The 20,652-nt window shown below is 36.1% G+C and overlaps 1 protein-coding gene across 1 annotated transcript; it reads right to left on the bottom strand.

The window, feature by feature from the left end:
* Positions 1-11,959: 11,959 nt before the first annotated feature.
* Positions 11,960-18,886, bottom strand: LOC110106713 (LRR receptor-like serine/threonine-protein kinase ERL2). Its single transcript, XM_020836692.2, has 26 exons — positions 18,679-18,886; positions 18,396-18,573; positions 18,198-18,269; positions 18,029-18,100; positions 17,869-17,940; positions 17,644-17,715; positions 17,467-17,538; positions 17,269-17,340; positions 17,114-17,185; positions 16,793-16,861; positions 16,425-16,496; positions 15,526-15,597; positions 15,379-15,450; positions 15,226-15,297; positions 15,068-15,139; positions 14,753-14,824; positions 14,537-14,608; positions 14,380-14,451; positions 14,160-14,231; positions 14,009-14,080; positions 13,828-13,899; positions 13,673-13,744; positions 13,524-13,597; positions 13,307-13,438; positions 12,891-13,229; positions 11,960-12,810 (listed from the first exon to the last, which is right to left on the bottom strand). The coding sequence occupies exons 1-26, from the start codon at positions 18,764-18,766 to the stop codon at positions 12,077-12,079; spliced, it is 2,982 nt and encodes a 993-aa protein (XP_020692351.1). The 5' UTR covers positions 18,767-18,886; the 3' UTR covers positions 11,960-12,076.
* Between the last annotated feature and the right edge of the window lie 1,766 nt (positions 18,887-20,652).

Raw genomic sequence — 20,652 nt, 5'->3', positions numbered from 1 at the left:
ATAAACTCATAAAATTAATAGTTTTAAAACTACACTTCCTTTTATTGAATAGACTTTTTTTGATAGGGATTTAGCATAACTTAATGCAAAATGCTTGAACTATTTTTTCTGTGCTTTAAAATCGGAAGATTATATTCGTGTTTCAACTTATGCTACTGGTAAAGAAATTCGGGATAGATTTTGTGTTACTTATGAAAGAACTAATGAAGTTAAACAATCTAGGTTGAATATTTTATTGCATGACTATAAACTTTTTTGTATGAAACATTCTAAATTATTTTCTAAAATGTATACAAGGTTTACTCAAATTGTTATATCATTGCATGCCTTAGGAAGAGAACTCATGAATTATGAAAAAGTAAATAAGATTTTGAGATGCTTACCTATTTTTCTTTAATACAAAGATTATTATAATTACTGAATTTCAAGATTTGAATATTTATTCTATTGATAACTTACTTGGATCACTCATTGCTTATGAGCAAGGGGTGAATCAAAGAAACATTGATGCATGTGAGAAAAAGAAGGAGAAAATTATGGCACTAAAGGCCAACAACACTGACACTGATTCTTTTGGGTCTGAAAGTGATGATATTGCCTTAATCACAAGGCAATTTAAAAGATTTCTAATGAAGAATCATAAACAACATAAAAAATGGAATAAAGTTAAGAGTAGAAAAAATTATAAAAGTTCTTTTAATGTTGTTTATTTTAAATGCAGGAAGCTTGGACATGTCAAAACTGATTGTCCTATACTTAAGGATCAATCAAGAAAGGAGAAGGGTGAGGAGAAACACTGTTGATATTATCTACCTCATGACCTATTTTAGAGATTTTTATGATAACAAACATATGCTTGGATGCTCTAATGTGTGTGCTAAGTATTTCAGGTATAATGATGTTATTGCTTATGGGATTTACATTGCACAATTAAAGATCAATCAAATATTGAGATTAAGATGGACCAAGATGGATAATTTGAAGCCTTTTACATTATCGTTGGAGTTTTCCATCAATATTACTTGCATTATTTGATTTGCTCACAATCTAAACACCTTTTAATTATATATTAATCTTACATAATTAAATAAATATTATAACCTTCATAAGTTTCATAATTATTTTCTAATATGAAAAGTTATATAATTAGGGAATTAAAGATAATAAGCTTACTTAGCAAAACTTTTATTATGTAATTACCTTTCATCAAATTCTCACCTTCTCCTTTCAAATTCATCACCCTTTGGATCATAACAAACCCCTCCCCTTTCAAATTCAACCCTCCTTTAGTCATAATTAATCATTTTCCTTTCAAATTCAGCACCCTTCCACTCATGTCCAACCCCCTCACGCCTCCCCACATACCATCTACAAGACTCCTCCCTATGAATAGGCCTTAGGGGAGACTTTTTTTTTGGTTCCCTCCAAAATCTCCCCCTCTTGATCTTCCCTTCGTCTGATTGGCTTAGGGTGTTCCCCATTTCCTTGGCCTTCCCTCACCTCCGAAGGCTATATTTTGGTTTAGCCCTCTAGCACTTTCTTTAACATCTCCTCCATGATGGAAAACTTCAAATCAAACTTATCATGGATGGCTGAAATATTTTTTTTTTAATCTAAAAATTGAGTTTGGAGGTCTAAAATTTCAGATTTCATTTGTCCGATCTCCCCTTCCAATACTTCTACTTTTCTTCCATCCATGGGTGCTCGGATCGAACAGCTCTGATATCAATTTGTTAGGAAACACTTGAAAGTCTCAAGAATTTCCTAGCAATCTTTGGAAAACAGCAAGAATTCTCCAAAAAAATCCACACAAAACAACGAAAACATTAGATAATTTGTATTATTTGATGAAATATAAATGGAAAATACCAAGATACAATTACTCCTCTATTCGAGAGGATCTATCTCTCACAAATTTCTAGATGCCGCTGGAGCCCAGAAACCTATGAGATCTCAAATTTCAGCCAAATTCAAGATGCCTTTATGAAAACAAACTATTTTATGCATACGATCCAAAAGGAAATCTCTAAATAGTCCCTAAATTCAAATTTCACTCCTAAATCCCTCAAAAATCCTTCCTAAACAGCTCTTTTGGACTAGTCTCCTTGAGCAGACGGAGAGATCCCGCCTCCGTTACACGTGAGCCGGTCCCTATGGGATCGGCTAGACCGGTCCAATGGACCAGTCTAACAAAATCAAGTTCTTTAAGCCAGGACCATGCCTTACATCATAAAGCTTCTACATAGTATCATCACCCGCCTTTACTTGACATCACTAACTCCCAAAACATCCAAGAGTTCACTTTTAGCAAGAGTAACAATTTCACATTCTCATACATGATATTTAATCATAAACTCGTTATATAGAGTAGAATAAACAATCAAACTTGAGTCCAAGATTCAGAATCTTTCAAACTATCCACATAAAGAATCAGTTCATCATAGAACTTTTCTGATACAATATTCAGGGCAGTCCAACTATTTTGAATTTTATCCACCTTTTCCTTGTGGATAGTCCTTGTTCATGTTAACAGTCATACCACATCATTAGAATGCAGTCTCTATGTTGAAATCTAAATATTTCTCTATCTCGATTGTTGCACTTGCTTTTAACTTGCTCTACTCGTCAATATTCGAAGTATAAAATGATATCCCTTCAACCTTCGTGCACTATCAAATGATTTCATTGAGAATGAGATCTCTAATATTGCTGAGCTTTATAGTGGGAGATCTAAATGAACTCCAAACAACAATGACATGCCATCTTTCGAGAGCTGCGAAGGAAAGAAGCATACATAATGTATCTCATCATTGAACTTGATATTCACTGAGCTCAATTGTTGGGATCATACAGTTGAACTCATTTATTTGATCTGCCATTGAAGCTCCTTCTGTCAAGCTAACATTAAAATTTTCCCTCATTATATGTATATTATTGGTTGTGAAGGGCTTTTCATGCATATCTTAGAACGCCTTTATGATGCCTTTTGTAGTAGTTTCATTGAAGATGTCAAAGGTCATGCTCACATTGAGTAAAAGACAAATGATTCCCAATGCTTCTCAGTCAATCAACTCACACTCCTAATCAGTGTCTGCAACTTTGTCTCTTTCAGCAATTGATTGTGCTTTGTTTAGCAGGAATTTTTATTGCGTCCTCCCACCTAACGTAGAGATACGTCCTCTCAGAGCTAAATTCGCGCTAAAAAACGAGAAATACCTAGCAAATACCGAGCAATACCAAACAATAACGAGGAATATCATCATGTGAAGACCAATACTGAGTTATACCGAGCAATACAAAAAAATACCTAGTTTTTCCTAGAAAGAACTCGGTATTTTTTTGTATTGCTCGGTATTGCTCGGTACAGCTCGGTATAACTCGGTATTGGTCTTCACATGATGATATTCCTCGTTATTATCAAATAATACCTAGCAATACCGAGCAAAAACCGAATTTTTTGGCGGTGGGAGGACGTATCTCTACGTCAGGTGAGAGGACGCAATAAAAATTCGTTTAGCAGAGATAGTCTTCTAGTTCCATCTTCCACCAGTCAACGTTTCGGCCATCAAATTTCTAAATATTGATCTTCCCATCTTCATACGACATAATTCTCACTTTTCTCGCAATACCTCAAAAGCGTCGTGATTTGAGTTGCTAGGAAAATTTTACATTTGATCAGTAATAAATACGATCAAACAAAGGAAATAATAAAGCCTTCAAGAAAGGCACCAAAAATGGGATACAATAGAATTCAAGTGGTTTGATGAGAATCCTATGCACATGATTACACAGAGAGATATTGTCATTTGGTCCATGGACAATCACAACACATAATATTTACATAGCCCAAATATTCCCTATTTTGTCTCACTAGAATTCTACCGTCTTCTCTCTCCAAACAACAACATCGAGCCTTTGTCCCACTGTGGGGTTAGTTACATGAACCCTTTTTCTGCATTGTGCCCTGTTAAAAGTTAAAATATCATTTAAATCTAATAAAGAAATATCATTTCTAATAATTTATAACCAAGTCTTTTTAGGTTTACCTCTACCTTTCTTAGCATAAGTCAAACATAATACATCTACTTTCCTAACCGGGTCATCGTAAGGCCTCCATTTTATAATCTAAGACGACTCTCTCTAATCTTATCTTCCACTGGAGCTACTCCAACCTTACCTTCTCTCTCCAAACCTAAGCATAAAAAAAACCTAATGAAAACCAAATAGCCCAAAGAGGTACAATTGACTCTCTCTCTCTCTCTCTTTATATATATATATATATATATATATATATATCACCAATCTAATTGTAAAACAAGTGATGAGTCCTCTATATCCACCAACTTGAATCATCAGCCTCATTTCCTTTTTGGTCAATGACCAACCAAATCTCCTTATGAACTGACCAATCCTTGTCCATCAACAAGCTCACCGGCTTACTTCGACAAGAACCTTTAGATTACGGCTTATACAAGCATTTGGCACCAATTAGCTAACACATTTTGACCAACAACATCCTTGTGCATTGATGAGCTTCAGCTTCCTTTAACAGGGGTCTTCAATTGTCGACTTATACGAGCATTTAGCACCAATCAAAGAACACCTTTTGTGTTGATGACATTGGTAGTCAGCAAAAAGTCAGAAAACAATCAGAAAAGAACATAGATCTCAAAGTTTTCATAGTTTGTGATTCTCGATGACGTTAAACAAAAAACTTCTTTTTGAAGAAAAAAGATGGTCGATGAGAAGAGTTCTCACAAAAGGAGAAGGCATATGGGAGTTTCAATTTATTCTCACATTGGAATTAATAAATATGTTGGTGTACAGACTACAGACACCACGTTGTTGGCTGTCACTAAGGTGCAAACGAGTTGAGTCGAGCTCGAGCCAGGGGGTGCTTGAGCCGAGCTTGACTATCAAATACCAAGCTTGAGCTCAAAATCCGAGCTCGAGCTCAACTAGTCTTCATGTCGAGCGGCTCGTCGAGCGGCTCGTCGAGCTCTGCTGTCAAAAATTGAGATCCATTGCTCTTCGTTGCATCCGTCGTTTTGAGGTCCATTGTCGTCATCGCGTCTGCACTCTGCCGTCAAGATCATCGTGTCGAGCGGTCTGAGCGTAACTGTCGTCGTCCCGAGGTCCATCCGTCATCAACCCGAGGTCAGTCCGTCGTCGTCGTCGCTGTCGAGAACCTTCGCTCGTCGTCGCATCTGCCATCGGGATCGTCGTCCCGAGCGTAAATTTCCCGCTTGTGAGTGCTCCGTGGTTTAGTAATTTAGATTTCCTGCTCGCGACTTAAATTTCCCGCCTGTGAGCTATGCCATCGAGCTGCTTGACGAGCTGACGAGTGGAGCAACGGTCTATTCGAGATCGAAATCGTGTTCGAGCTCGATAAGCACGACTTGTCGAGCCTGTTATCGAGTCGAGTCCGAGCCGACTCGCGAGTCAGCTTGACTCGATGTCACCCAAAAGCATAAGCTTTGGACTTAAAATAGGTTTGAGCACTAGTGCATCTAGCCAAACTTTGATTCACTTTTATTAACTCTATCTAACACCAACACCCATAAAATAAAAAGAGATAAGACCCTAAAAAAAGTTAAGCATTTCCCTTAAGCCATCCTACGATCCTTGTATATCTATAAAAAAAACCTAATATCAAAGCTATAAACATACAACATCAAATTTCATGAAACTATAATTTTTTAATAGAAAAAGGCAAGTAATCAACTGAGCTATCAAAACTGCATGGGTGATCCAAATGGAGGCTCCCTTAAATGTGGTCTAAGGAGAGATTAATTTACACAAAGTCAACCTTACATTATAGAGATTGCTTTCATAATAAAAAATTAACCAAGAAGGTACTACCTGATTGCGAAGCATGCTTCTTTATAGATTAACACATTTATCAATGAATTTATAAATTAACACATATTTAGCAATGAATTTATCGGTCAAAACCATTTTTGATGGAGTTTTCGTGGACCAATCACAACAAAGTATAAAGTATCTATTAAATGTAGGGTCTAGAGAGAGGTTAATTTATAGATATTCAACCTTGCACCATAGAGAGAGTTTTCATTACGAAACTACACTAAGTAGGCTCTACTTGATTGAAAGCATGTGTATTTCCATATTAACACATTATCAATGAATCTATAGGAGAAAACCAACCATGATGGAGTTGTCTTGGACCAACCACATCAAAATACATAGCACCTATTACATGTATAACTAAAACTTTAGAAAAAAGTATAATTCATACATCTTTTTGATCGAACCTAAAGATTTGATGTAAGAACATCATCAAAATTAGTACTATCACAACACTAGGCCATAAACATTAAACACTAGCATCCAAACAAGTAAACAAATTTGATTGAGTTCAACATTTAATAGGCATTCTCCACACCGGCCAGATGCAGAAAGTAGAATTAATATTGTTTTTGACACAAGGAGAAAACTTGGATTAAGATATCCTAGCCAAATTGTGGTCATGATGGACTTGTTATACTCGTTGGATTTTCTTTGAGATGAGTATAATGCATGAAAAATCAACCAAATTGTATGTTGCATTCATCTCAAAGAAAATTTAATTGGTATAAAACTCAACTTGATCAAAATTGTGGGTCAGGATATCTTGACCAAGTAGGATGCATTGGAGTAAGATTTTATGGACATTTCAAAATTTCCCTAGTACATCAAAAAAATAGCTTGATCAGGCACGAATATTGATGTCTATTTGAATTGGAAATTTTCATAATTAAATTCAGGACCATACGGTCTGATTTCAGCAAAATTATAGTTGAATTAAACATCTCGACGAGATGAACTCATTGACACCAAATGTGATCCAATCCATGTCTAAATGAGCATAAATCAAGCACTTGAAGTGTAATTGAAAATTTTAGAGTATTAATTGCAAGACCAAACGATCACCAAATCTCACATGCATATAATCAAGTGTCTCAACGAAATGAATCCAAGGAGCCCACGAATGCTTAATTACGACATCATTAAGGCAATTAAATATTAAAGGAATGGTTTATGATCGAGAGAATTAATACGGATTAAATGATGGCGTGATGTAGATTTTCACTATATTTGTGGGGCATATCTCTCCCAAAAATTTATAAATAGATCTCTACTCTCTACATGAACGAGAAGTATCTTAGCTTGAGATTTAAAATAGTTCTAAGGCTCTAATAATCCTAGAGCTCCATCTAAGCACCACTGGTGGACCACTATCCAATCATCGTTATCGGACCACTGTCTAGCCATCGTCATCAGACCACCGCCCAAATGTCGTTGTCAAACATTCGCCTGCCACTGTTGTTCAGCCAACGCTCGACCAACAACACTAGACCACAAATTGACCAACACCGTCAGAACACTGCTTGATCGTCTTTGTAGGACCACCAACCGACAAATGTTGTGGGACCACCATCCCCAACTACATCCTCCAACCTTCGTCATCCGACTATGGTTCCCAAATTACTATCGTCCAACTATGATTCTTTCAACTACCATCGCCCATCTACGATCCTTCGACCTTCATTGCCTGATTACAATCCTCATTGTAGCCTGAGTGCATTCCTTCATATCATCATCTCTTGATTATTCTCTCCAACCTCCATCTCCCAATTACAATCTTCCATCCACCATTCGCCATCTATGGTCCTTTGTACACTATCGGAGAATTATAGTCCTTTTCCCACCGTCAGCCAACTATGGCCCTCAAGCCACTGTCGCCCAACTACAGTACTCCAACCACGCTTCCTTGACTAGGATCCTTTCGACCACCGTCGCCTGACTGTGATCCTCCAATCACCGAAGATCGACTATAATCCTCCAACCACTGTCCTCCATCCTCCGACTATGGTCCTCTGAACATTCACTCGACTATGATCCTCCGACCAACTTTGCATGACTATGATCATTGGGCCTATGTCACTCAATTGCAGTCCTTCTGACTACTGTCGTCTAACTAAAATCCTCCTTCCTTTTTCATTCCCAACTATAATACTCCAACAACGGCCCCCCCACCACTGTCGTTTGACTACAATCCTCTGACCATCGTTGTCTGACTACGAACCTCATACTTACAATCTTCTAACTAATGTTGCCTTGCTACAACAACACCCATTGACTTCATCAACTACTATCGCTGATAATGTCAATACGCATCAGTGCCTATAAGGCCAATGCATGTCACATACACCAGTTCTAACTCCCAACATTAACAATAAATTTATGGTATATTTTATCCCTAGTCTCCCTATGTCAAATAAAAATGACTAAACACACATCAAACAACAGTTGAAGATAGCTCTCATGCCACAAGATTCTTCCAACTTCCATAACAATTCATTCTAGAGTTTGCATTCGATATAATGTATCAATAAATTCCCCTATTATGATAAAGGACATCATTTGTAACCAATAGATGCTAGTAAAATCATTCAAACTATGTCAGGCTCTAAGGTTTTTCGACTTTTCATGAGTTTTTCATGTTAAAACTCTGATATATCATGCAACTCATCTTTTATCTATATGTGCTAGATCTTGATATAAATCTAAGACGTTAAACTCTCTCTCTACCATTGTGAATATTCTGGCATGCAGCACTCTCAATCATTTAAAGCCGTTAGAAATTAGAATAGACATCCTTTCCGTCGCATCTCTTTACTGCTGTGCAACTGAAAATTATCGATGATATACTTACGAAATCCATTACAAATTAAGACAACAAGCCAGTAGTTTTTCATCCCCCTCATCAGTTGGAATCCTAACGATTAACCATCAACCCTTATTTTGAGCTCGCAAAAGGCCTGCTAAGCTCTTTCGGTTATTCCTCGAGGTCAATTCCAGTGCCCTAAAACTGACCTTCATCGCACTTATCCAAAAGTTAAAACAAACAAGAGTAACAAATAGACAAAGAGCTAGAAGGCAAATCTTTACCTCGGCGGTTTTGGGCACCTCATCACAGAATATCTCACATTTAATGTCCCCGAGATTCGTATGGAGGGTCACCGACTGCGAAAAAAAAATCAATGGGTAGGACAAGTAGTCTAAGTTAGGGTTTCCGACGAATGAATAAATTTTGAACCAGATGTAGTTCTGATGAGAAGACATGAAATCAAAAGGTGGAAGAGAGATCAGCTACCATTTTCTTCTTTACACGATGGGATGAATTCTGCAAGCGCGCAGATCAATCTGGGCGTAGAAAGTAAAGGCTTCTCCGTCGTAGCATTATTTATTTATTTATTTAACAACTATAAAAATTATAAACCCATTGATATTAACAACTAATTAAACAGATTATGGTATCTCTATAATTATAATTTTGAATTATATTTTATGATTTATTATTTATAATGAGGTTGGAGTAGCTCCTGTAGAAGATAAGATTAGAGAGAGTCGCCTTAGATGGTTTGGTCACATAAAAAGGCGGCCTTCCGACGACCCGGTTAGGAGAGTAGAGGTATTAGATTTGACTTGTGTTAAGAAAGGTAGGGGTAGACCTAAAAAGACTTGGTTAGAAAATATTAGGAATGACCTTTCTTTATTAGATTTAAACGAGAATTTGGCTTTTAATAGGACACAATGGAGAAAAAGGATTCATGTAGCCGACCCCACGTAGTGGGATAAAGGCTTGATGTTGTTGTTGTTGTTGTTGTATTTATAATGAGGAAAATATGATAAAATAAATATATAAATATATGCTTAATAGTATAATTTCATAACTATTTTATCTATAAATAAATGGTCAAAATTAGAAAGAAAGCTGAGTTTATGCCCCATAATATTTAAAATTTGAAAAAATATGTTTGGAGTTTCATTAGGGTCAAAATATCTCACTCAGGATTACAGACTATCATTCTTGAATTCACTGAGATCAAATTTAATTCAAATAAAATTCAATCAAATTAGATATCATGCACAATAAAATTTTGATTCATGAATAAACATTCTTTGAATCCTAATAAAAAAAGTATTTATTTTTATTTAAAAAATTTTCAATCAATATTCAAATTTTTTTTGAAAAACATTTGATTAAGATGTTGTTTGAAAATATTTATAAAAGAATTGAATAACATATTCAAATAAGGTTTATTTAGTGTTTGACATAACATAACTTCAAAAAAATATCATAGCAAACAAAACTCAAAATTCAGACTTATCATATGTTGTATAATGAACGAACAAGAATTGAATAGGTTCAAAAAGAGTATATACAATAGTAAGCGTCTACAACATATATAACACAACAAATTCAACTACAATAGAGTCAACTAACACTCATAAGACAAAAAATAATAAGTAATATATCATTATGCAACCATTCAATGGTAATATTTTAAAAATTGATTAATACAAGAAAATAATTATGAAACCGATTAGCATTTGTCCTCTCAAGTAGTTCAATTTTTTGTCTCTAACTTCATTCTTCTTCATTTTTTAAGTCCTATTTTTCTTTGAATGCTAACTTGTAGACTTCATTAATAGTGATGATATGACAACTATCTTTATTTCATCTAAAATATTTCGGATATATTCTTTTTCGACAAGGTATATATTTTCAGCACATGCAACTAACTATACTTCCTGTATATAAAAATTTAAATGTAAAGTATAATAATCAAAGCCCTAATCCCGAACTTGAATTTAATAGAATAAAAAATGACACAGCATGATAACTCGACACAGAGCCATCTTAAATAATGCTAAGTTCAAGTTGACTTGGTTTACTTTCGGGTTGGGTTGGGATTTAGAATCCTAATTAGTTTAATTTTCAAGTCTAAGTTGCAATTGATCCAACATCCTAAATTTGGCCTGAATTTAATCTAGTTATATGCCATGAATAATGTGATGTGACCTGAGCCATTTGCATCTCCCTAGCTCTCTTATTATTAGAATATTGCAAGTTTACTCACAAAACCACCTCTATCATTTTGTCTTCTGCAAAGCAACACTTAGGTTTTATTTGGGATGACTTTCTTACTACTTCTTAAAGTAACTTTTAAGTACAAAGATTATAATTTATGTACTAAAAGCTGCTTCAAGAAGTAGTTAAAAAACCGTCCCAAATGAAACCTAAGAATCGAGAAATAGAATGTTGTTAGCGCCTCTTGTTTCGACCCATCACCAATACTCCCCTCTCCAATCAATTTGCCTCCATTGCCCAACCACAGGTACATGAAGTATGCAAGTTTAGGCTTTGCTTGAAAATTATTTTAAGCAATAAAAAAATTCATCTCAAATTCACTGACTCCTCTCCTCCTTGCCTTCCGAAAAAATTGACTTGTTTCCTGTTTTTGTAGCGATAAGTTGGCTTAATTTTGCATTTGGATTAAATTTCAAAACTCCAACCTAGTTTCTTAGTTAAACATATTGCTTAATAAGTATGTAAATTTAGTATAAATGATTTTAAATATCAATATATAAGTACTGCGAAATGGGTATATTCATAGAGCTTAAACAATTGCTTGGATAGTGAATGTAGTTACTGTATAATTTCAACTTTTTTGCCAAATGAAAGCATTTACATTTTGATTGTGAATATCAAAAAGGAAATATTTTTGTACAATAGCTATAAGATAGAAAAAATTCTGCATAAATATTAATGTCATTTTCTATACGCATATGAACCTGAAGTAGATTAAAAAGGTCACGGGTCGCGCGAGTTAAATTTGGATCATGCTTTTTGACTTCTTTGATGAACGGGTTGGGTTAGAGTTGAGCAAGTACAAGAATGTGTTGTTTGGCTAGGTGCAAGTATTTTGTTATGAAAATCAGTGCTTTTACTAATAATTAGTTTATCACACAACAGCCTTCCCTGCTTTTACGTCAAATCCTTTAATTGAGACATCACAACTTAATAAGCCTTTGTTCTCTCTATCCAAAACAGCCAAAATAATCTCTACCCAACGAAAATTAAGGAGAAAACATAATAACCTGCTACCTAAAGCAATAACATCACAAGTTACTAAAACAAAGAAAAGTTTCAACACTTTCGTCACCCATTGTGGGCACTCCTATGTTCTGTCGAAAACTACACATCAAACGCCTAAACAACTATTCAAAGAGTGTTTTTGGAAATAACCTCTCCAAATTTCACAAACCATCGCCCATCAGAAGAGCTGCTGTACTGATGGTGATCATCATCATCCCTGTCCTGAGTCTTCTCCTCACTAGCTATGATCCTGCTGTAATCCTTAGTTTTCAAAGGCAGGGAACATGGTGGCTTCAAGCTAGGCGCCGGCATCAGCGAGGTGAGAACCCGAGACACTTCGTGCATGGTAGGGCGGTCGGAAGGGTGCCTCTTAGTGCAAAGCAAAGCTAGTTGAAATGCCTTCCTCACAAGACCAAGGTCCATGCAAGTTATTGAAACCTCGGAGTCCACCGCCTCCATTACTGTGTTGTCATCAGCTCTTGATAGTATCAGCTGGTGCAGGTTTGCCTCATTGTCGACCGCCTTCTTTCCTGTCAGAAGCTCAAGGAGAACAATCCCAAAGCTGTAGACGTCAGACTTCTCTGTAAGTCTAGAGGTTCGAGCATACTCAGGATCAATGTAACCAATGGTGCCCAAGACATATGTGGATGCGTGGGTTTTAGCAGAAGGGATGCACTTAGCAATGCCAAAGTCAGAAAGGTGAGCTTCAAAGTTCTCATCAAGTAGTATGTTGGAGGACTTCACATCACGATGGATGATTCGCGGGTTGCAGTCATGGTGGAGGTAAGCTAAACCTTGGGCAGCACCAACTGATATCTTCAGGCGTGTGTCCCAATCAAGCTTAACCTTTTTTGAAGGTCCTATAAAAGAAAAGAAAAAGGATCATTACAAACTAATATTTTGAAATGGGTTAATTACTTGATATGGTTAAACAACAGACCATGAAGAAGATCCCACAGTGAACCATTTTGCATGTAATCATAGAACAGAAGATTGCCATGAGGGGAGAGGGAGTATCCATGCAGGCTAACGAGATTTCTGTGCCTGATACTGCCAATGGTTTCCAATTCAGTCTCAAATTCACGCAGGTTATGAGGGTACTGGCTATATAGCCTTTTTATGGCTATAGCTCTCGAGTTCTTTAAAACGCATTTATACACTGTGCTTGAAGCACCATAACCAATTATGTATTGTTCACTAAGGTTTTCTGTAATTCTCATGATTTCGTCATATGTGTGAATAGCCAGATCCATCTGAAGAACTACAAGCTTTGGAGGGCCTGAATGGGAGAGACTATATTTTGTCATGCCATTAAGAACAGTACAAAGGAAAGGTTTCAGATTCTTCATTGCATACCTTGTCCGGTTCTACAAGGACCCTGTATAAAAGGCTTAGGTTGGTTGGACTTGTAGATTGCTACCAAGACCATCAATATCAATGTGATGAAACCTAAGGTTATGCAAACGACTGCAGCCAGAGAGATGCTAACTGCATATAGAGTTCCAATGGAGAAAGATAATTAGAAGTTCACTAGCAAAATGATGCGCAAGAGAAGTTCTTGACTTTTGCTTACTTCTTGATGCATGACCATCTAGAGAACAAGAAGATCCAGGCCAGTTTCCACATAGCAAAGGATTTCCCAAGAAACTGAATAGTAAATAAAGAAAAACATATTATTTCTTTTAGTAAATAGGAGCATCTAAAAATAAATTCTTTAAATACCTCTCAGAAGGGAACCTAGAAAAGTTCTTTGCTGCAGGAATGTAACCTGATAAGTTGTTGAAAGAAAGATCCCTGAAGACAAAGTGGGTACAAGATCAAGAAAACACACTGCAGATTTTATAGTAATACTGGAATGAAAAAGAATATTAACATACAATTTAGTTAAGCTGAAGCAATTGGTAAGTTGAGATGGTATCCCTCCATGAATATTGTTTTCGTTCAGGATCCTTAAAAATTAAAATACTCCATTATTAAAACCAAATATTCTAAAAGTAAAATAACCTGGGACCTTAATTAGGAACAAGAACTAAAGAAAATTAAGGGAAATAGACTTACAAAGCATTAATGTTCTGCAACTGACCAAGTTCTTCAGGAATGAAACCAGAAAGCTTGTTGTAGGATAGGTCACTGCAAAATGTCAATAAATATGCAATTTTAAGATAACAGAACTGGATAAAAACCTGTAAATTAAAACTTAATAACTTACATTACTTGCACACTTCTTAGATTCCCAAATTCATTAGGGACAGGTCCATTGAGGTTATTCCTACTCAAATTTCTGTGGAATAAAGTAGATTAACAAGATTATCTAAGTTGCAGTTATATATGGTCATACTTTTAAAAATAATAAAATTGAACAATTGGCCTGAAGAAGTTTGCCATATATTCACTAAAACAAACAATGAATAATGCAGTTATTCACATACAGTACAAGAAGGTGCTCAAGATCGCCAATGGAATCAGGAATATGGCCAGAGAAATTGTTGTCAGAAAGATCCCTGCAGATATATATGAATAAAAGTAAACAATTTAAGACATTCAGATTGCTAATGTTGAGAATCATTCAACAATTAACTAACTTACAATGTATCAAGATTAATAATCTGCCCCAATTCATCAGGAATCTTGCCCTTGAAATGGTTGGCTGAGAAATTCCTGTTTCGTGGAAATCTTATTAAAACTAGAAAACTAGATTTATAAGTACCGAAGTGTCATTGTAGAAACATTCTCAAACAATGTGTGCTTTGATTGTGAACAAAGTAAGCTTTCTTATATATAGAACGTAGAGGCTTGACTCACAGATAGGTCAAACTTTCTAACTTCTGGAACTCCAGAGGAATGGAACCATTCAACCGGTTACCATGCACATTACTGAAAAAAAAAATGAATGAGATCGGGTCCGCGGCCGAGTGGTCAATGGAAGAAATTCCTCCCATCTCACCCGGGCTCGAATCCCCCGACTGTCCAAAAAAAAAATGTAACCAATACAACAACAACAACAACAACATCAAGCCTTTATCCCACTACGTGGGGTCGGCTACATGAATCCTTTTTCTCAAAATAGATGAAATAACTAATTTTCATCATGGCACAAAACGTAGTAGGAAAACTCACAATTGATTAAGAGCAGTGCATAAGCTGATGTTTCGAGGAATGGGACCCTCAAGTTTGTTATTGGCGAGATTCCTGGGACATCAATAAATTTTAAGAAAAAAGAAAGTATGAACAATTCAATAAGATGCAAGCTCTAAAACTAAAAAAATGGAACCCACAACTCAAAAAGATCTTCAAGTTTCCCAAGCTCAGCAGGAATAGTACCCTCTAGCTCATTGCCATTCAACTGTCTGCAGATTTAATGGCTTAACAATTGCAAGGTAGAAAAAAATTACAAAGTGCAATATAATATAAGAAAACCAGGCTCTCACAGATAGCTGAGCTTTGACATGTTTCCTAATTCAGGAGGAATAGGTCCACTAAGTTTATTACCATGCAGATACCTGAAGAAAAAGCTAACCTGAAGATCCTACGAAGTTTCATATCGTAAAGGATAGGATTTATTACTAAGTACTCACAGTTTGCCAGTGTATGATAGATTTCCAAGTATTGGTGGAATTGGACCAATCAGTTCATTTTCACTCAAGTCCCTGTAAAAGGTATGATTGTTGGTGATTTCAAACTTTAACAAGAAAACTATAACAGAAGATTACGTTAAGAAGAAGAAAAATAGCATTGGAATTGCTAAATTATATTTAGATAATTTGTTATCCGTAACAAAAACAAAACAATAAATTAGGCAATGTGTATTGCAGCGTTAATTAGTTTCTTTCCATTACGGGGAACGGCGTTTAGCTAAAAAAATACCTACTTTTTAATATAAAAGTTGAGATTTTTCATACATAATCAACAAGTTAAAGAAGGAACGAATAAAGAATTTCAAAGTAAATAAAATAGTTACAAATCAGTTATACTAGGTGTTATTTTTATATTATCTGCAACATCTGCTTCCATTAAAAACTAACTAAATGAGTCAACCATAACAAAAGATGTACCTACACATCTTAGAAATGTTTATTTTATAGGAGTGGAGACTTCTGTCTGGGGAAACAAATAATAAAACTGTTCAATTAAACAAAACGGAGCTGAACTAGATACAATTTTATTTATAATAATTAAATGATCTCTGTCAGGAAATCACCCGCAAGTGAGTTAATACTCTTGAATTCAAGAGTACAAGTACCTAATTTGATTTCTATCACATCTAGTTAGAATAAGTTGGAAAAACAGTGACAAGCATGGAAGTTTTTCAAAGGTTCTTGGGTAGTTGATTTAGTAGCCTTAATTTAGTGGCATTATTAAAACATTTTCTATGTTCTTGGTGGCAGAAAAAAATGCTTACAGGTCATCAAGAAATCATCTTAAAATCACTTTGTAAAAATCACCAAAGAAGACCCCAAATATTCGGCAGACTTACAGAACCGCTAGAGCTTGCATGAGTCCAATGACCTCTGGTATCTTCCCAGTAAGTCTGTTTCCTTGAAGTGATCTGCAAAACAGATTTTGACAGAAAAAGCAAATAAACTAATAAGTCAAATTTCTTTAGCAGTTCATGTGCAGACATCAATAAGTTTTTCTAATAAATCTAATCCCTATTTGTGGAAAGGCTTATCAAAAATAAAACCAATTAATGCTTCAGTGTTTTTCACGTGAAAGGAACGAGTGCTGACTAGGAGTAGTAGCTTTTATAGACTCTGACTCTCTTTCGAAGAATGAATATTAAAAAAAGCCAATTGCTACTGAGCTTCATAAACTAAACAAAAAGGAGAATGGATCACAGCATACAGAGTAGCCACTTGAAGGAAACCAATATTGTAGGGGATCTCGCCAGTGATTGCATTGTAAGAGATATCCCTGCATTTCACAATCAATAGTAAGTTAAAAGACAGACCATTAAGGCTTTGTTTGGGACAACTTTTTTCCTACTTCTTAAAGCAGCTTTTTAGTAGAAATTTTTTAATTTTTTACTAGAAAGCAGCTTTAAAAAGCAATAAAAAATCCGTCCCAAACGAAACCTACACTTCCTAAAACCACTAAGATGGTGAACTTCTCAACAATATCAAAGAATAGAATTTTCACGAAAGATTATAAAGAAATAAATCATACAAAATTTCAAAACTGGTACAGTTCCCTATATTCTCTGGTATAGGTCCCGTAAGGTTATTGCCTCTCACATCACTGAGACCAAAAAAAAATCAAAGATATCAAGTCATGAACATTCAAGGTAGGCGCAACTAGAATAACAGGGTTTGACTACGCACAAGTACCACAAGCCAGTCAACTGGCACATATCCGGGGACAAAATTCCTGTAAGTGAGTTACCTCGAAGTCCACTGAAAAAAAATAGTAAAGATATAAAATTTTCTTAAAGAAATCTACTCGTTTTTTTTTTTTTTGCTCTCAAGTATTGTTTGAAGCAGATAAGGGATTAAAACCAAAAAATAAGACGAGGAGCTTACAGATACTGCAGAACTTCATTCCAGTAAATGAGCCTGGGAATCTCGCCAGTGAGCTGATTCTGAGCAAGATCACTTCCAAAATATAGAACATTCGTATTAAAAACTATGTAATAATCTTAAAAAGCTATGTAGAAGAGACTTAGCAGTTAAAAAAGCTCGGGAATGCCAGAATCTCACAGTGTTTTGAGATTTGGTATCTGAGAAAGAGTCGAAGGGATGGATCCGGTCAATTGGTTGTTCTTCAGATTCCTGCATGGAAAAAAGGGTCCACAAGACCTTTTTTTTAGAGAGAAGGGTCCACAAACTTTTAAACTCCATGTGCTCTGTAGTGGAAACAGGGAAAAATGGAAACAAGTAAAAAAAACTAAGGAAGATATTAAACAGTTTATAGAGGACTCGTACAGTTCTTCTAGCTGCTTGAGCTTCGATACTGAGAAAGGAATGTCTCCATAGAGAGAGTTTCCAGATAAGTCTCTGTAAATGACAAAAGTTCGCAGAATATAGTTTAGCAAAACAACAAAAGTTTTGAAAAAGATTCGGTAATATAAAACTTGAAAGGTACAGGTATTTGAGAGAAACACAATCCCCAATTTCATCTGGGATCTGCCCCATAAGTCGGTTCCCCTTCAAATCTCTACAGTCCAAAACAACCATAAACAGCTAAGAAGACCGCATATGACTCTTTAAGGTCAAGATGAATAAATTTTAAAACAAGGTGAAGTGAAACAAACAGCGACAGCAAGCTCTTGAGCTCCCCAACCGCAGGAGAGATTTCTCCGCCAAGGTTCAGATTCGAGAGGTTCCTGCACGAACGTTGTAACCATTTCAGAATAAGCCATTTCCCCCAAACAAATAAAAGACTCGAAGAGTTCAATTTTACTCAAAAAAAAAAAAAAACTAAGAGAGAGAGGAGAGAAACAGAGACGAACAGGGAAACAACGGTGGGGGTAAGATTATCGCAGAGGACGCCTCGCCAGGCACAATGTTCATCCAAGCCCTCGGCAGCTGTAGCGTTGGCGTCGTCAGCAGAGGTGGCGGAAGGGTTCCAATCCAGAAGCAAGTTAGCTACGTTGGTAAAAGACGCCTTCATCGCCAATAAAGCCTTCCCTGGTGTTCAATTCCAGAACAGAGTTTGTTTTACCACCTCAAGCAACAAGAAATTAATCTTTGAACTCAAGAACGCCGATCAAACTAAAAGAAAGAGCGAAGGACCTTCGTTGGAGAGCGGAGCAACAGCCGGAAGTAAACAACATAGCAATGCCAGGGCCGCGATTCGACCCAACATCTTCCTCCTCTTCATGTCCCAACCACCGAAAGACGCTAAACGCTCGTAATGAGAATCAGAGCGGCGAGTAAAAACTCTTGCTCAACATTGTAGTAGAGAGAGATATAGAGTGTGTGTGTGAGAGAGAGAGAGAGAGAGATGAAGAACGGCAATCAAGTAAGGGCGATCAAGGGAAAGCGTAGGGGGTAAGAGGGCGTCGGCCGTACCAGCACAGGCGCCACCAAAATAGAGGTGGCGACAGAGACGTGACTGTTCCTTTCGGAACGTCAAGGGGATGGCGTGGCCCACCACCACCCCTACTGCCACCATAGCCTTGTAACCCTAAATATTATACTCCGCGATTCCACCTTTCCTTCCTCACCTTCGGCCATTATTACTTTGCAAACAGCTCACTTTCTCACGTAAAAAAAAACACACAAAAATCTCTCCTTTCGTTTACTCTTTTGTCTATTTCTTCATTCATTATTAGGATTATTTGTTTGAAATTCTTTTTCGCAATTCAAATTATGTGAAGGGGAATTCTTAATTGACCGTTAAGGCAAGTTAGTTGTTATCACTCTCAATATAAGTAATAAATGAATTAAAGTCAAATATTTTTAACTTACATTCAAATAAAATAAGAAGATTGAATTAATATTTCAAATGAATGCCAAAAAAAAAATGAAAACATTATAATTTCTAAACTCTTGATCATATAATCATAAATACAATATGTAATAAATTTAATGTTAGATAGTTTTCGTCCTTGAAAAAAAAAATTAGTATTTATAGAAACACACAGTAACAGTTATTACAAAATTAAATTTCACTTCAACATGTAAATTAATATATTTCAGGGGTTTATAAGCAAAATCATGCCATTTGGTATTTACCGCCTACATACTCACCGATAGCTTCTTGGGTAAAGTCGTAAATTGGCGTAACGCGGCCACCTGCGGTCGCTTTGCCCGAGACCGATACTGCTTTATTCAGACAAAACTAAACAAACCCACATTTCGCCAACCACGCCATCGGCTGGTACAAAAGTTGGTCCCTTTTCGAGTATGAATCCAAAGTATCGCCTATGGAAGAGATTTCCATTTTTTTCTCCGACTACGAAGTTATAGGCCTGTCACGAAAATACCCTCAATGTATCGCGATGTTATTTCGGTCAATGAGGGAAGTCGAGGTGGCGTTTGACGGTTTGACCTATTACATGCAGGGTGGATTGAACGAGCTCAAGGTTACTGTGATAGGGAGAAATGAAGGGTATAATCGGAATATCGTCTAATGCTATGGCGTGGTTGTGTATTACCTGCAGGTTTACAGCGGGCAGTTGCTAACTTTTGCAGAGATAGCAATGTACGCCAGCAGCTCCGGCGGATCATCATACCAGCTGACACGTGTCAGAAAAGTAAAGACTGGCCTGGCGGAAAGCGAGTGGTTTTCCGGTCCAAGGAGTTTCTCGCGACTGCTGCCGAAGTTTTTGATCATGAATAATTAATAATTAAATATTATGCAGGTTATTTGTTGGTAAAGCTATATTCGTATCATTTTTTTTTTAATGCCAAATACATAATATCCATATATTTATATTTACATCATTTCTCTGGTTTTGGGATTTTGAATATGTGGCATTGTTATTGGATGGATAAGTTGAAAAAAAAAATTAATATGTAATTATAAGAAAATTTATATTATATAAATAAACACTATAAAAGCAAGTGAAATTGCTCATGAATTAGGCTTCGTTTGGGACGGCTTTTTTATTACTTTCTAAAACGGAGTTTTAGTACAAAAATAAAAAAAAAACTGTACTAAAACTCCGTTTTAGAAAGCAATAAAAAAGCCGTCCCAAACGAAGCCATAGTCCTTAGTTAAATCAAAAGTCAAATTAAAGTTTCGTTTTGAACGATTTTCTT

This window comes from Dendrobium catenatum, unplaced genomic scaffold (genome assembly GCF_001605985.2).
Source record: "Dendrobium catenatum unplaced genomic scaffold, ASM160598v2 fragScaff_scaffold_1583, whole genome shotgun sequence".
NCBI classification, from domain to species: domain Eukaryota; kingdom Viridiplantae; phylum Streptophyta; class Magnoliopsida; order Asparagales; family Orchidaceae; genus Dendrobium; species Dendrobium catenatum.
This window is presented reverse-complemented; position numbering and strand designations above follow the sequence as displayed.

Bases quoted from the DNA above. Each gene is read 5' to 3' on its own strand.
- LOC110106713 (XM_020836692.2), bottom strand. From the start codon at position 18,766: ATGAAGAGGAGGAAGATGTTGGGTCGAATCGCGGCCCTGGCATTGCTA. The intron at 18,101-18,197 runs GTTTGTTTCACT...TTTGGACTGTAG, and splicing joins CTCAAGAGCTTGCTGTCGCT to AGATTTGAAGGGGAACCGAC. The intron at 16,862-17,113 runs GTATGATTTATT...TGTGAAATGCAG, and splicing joins TGTACCAGTTTTGAAATTTT to GGATATCTCTTACAATGCAA.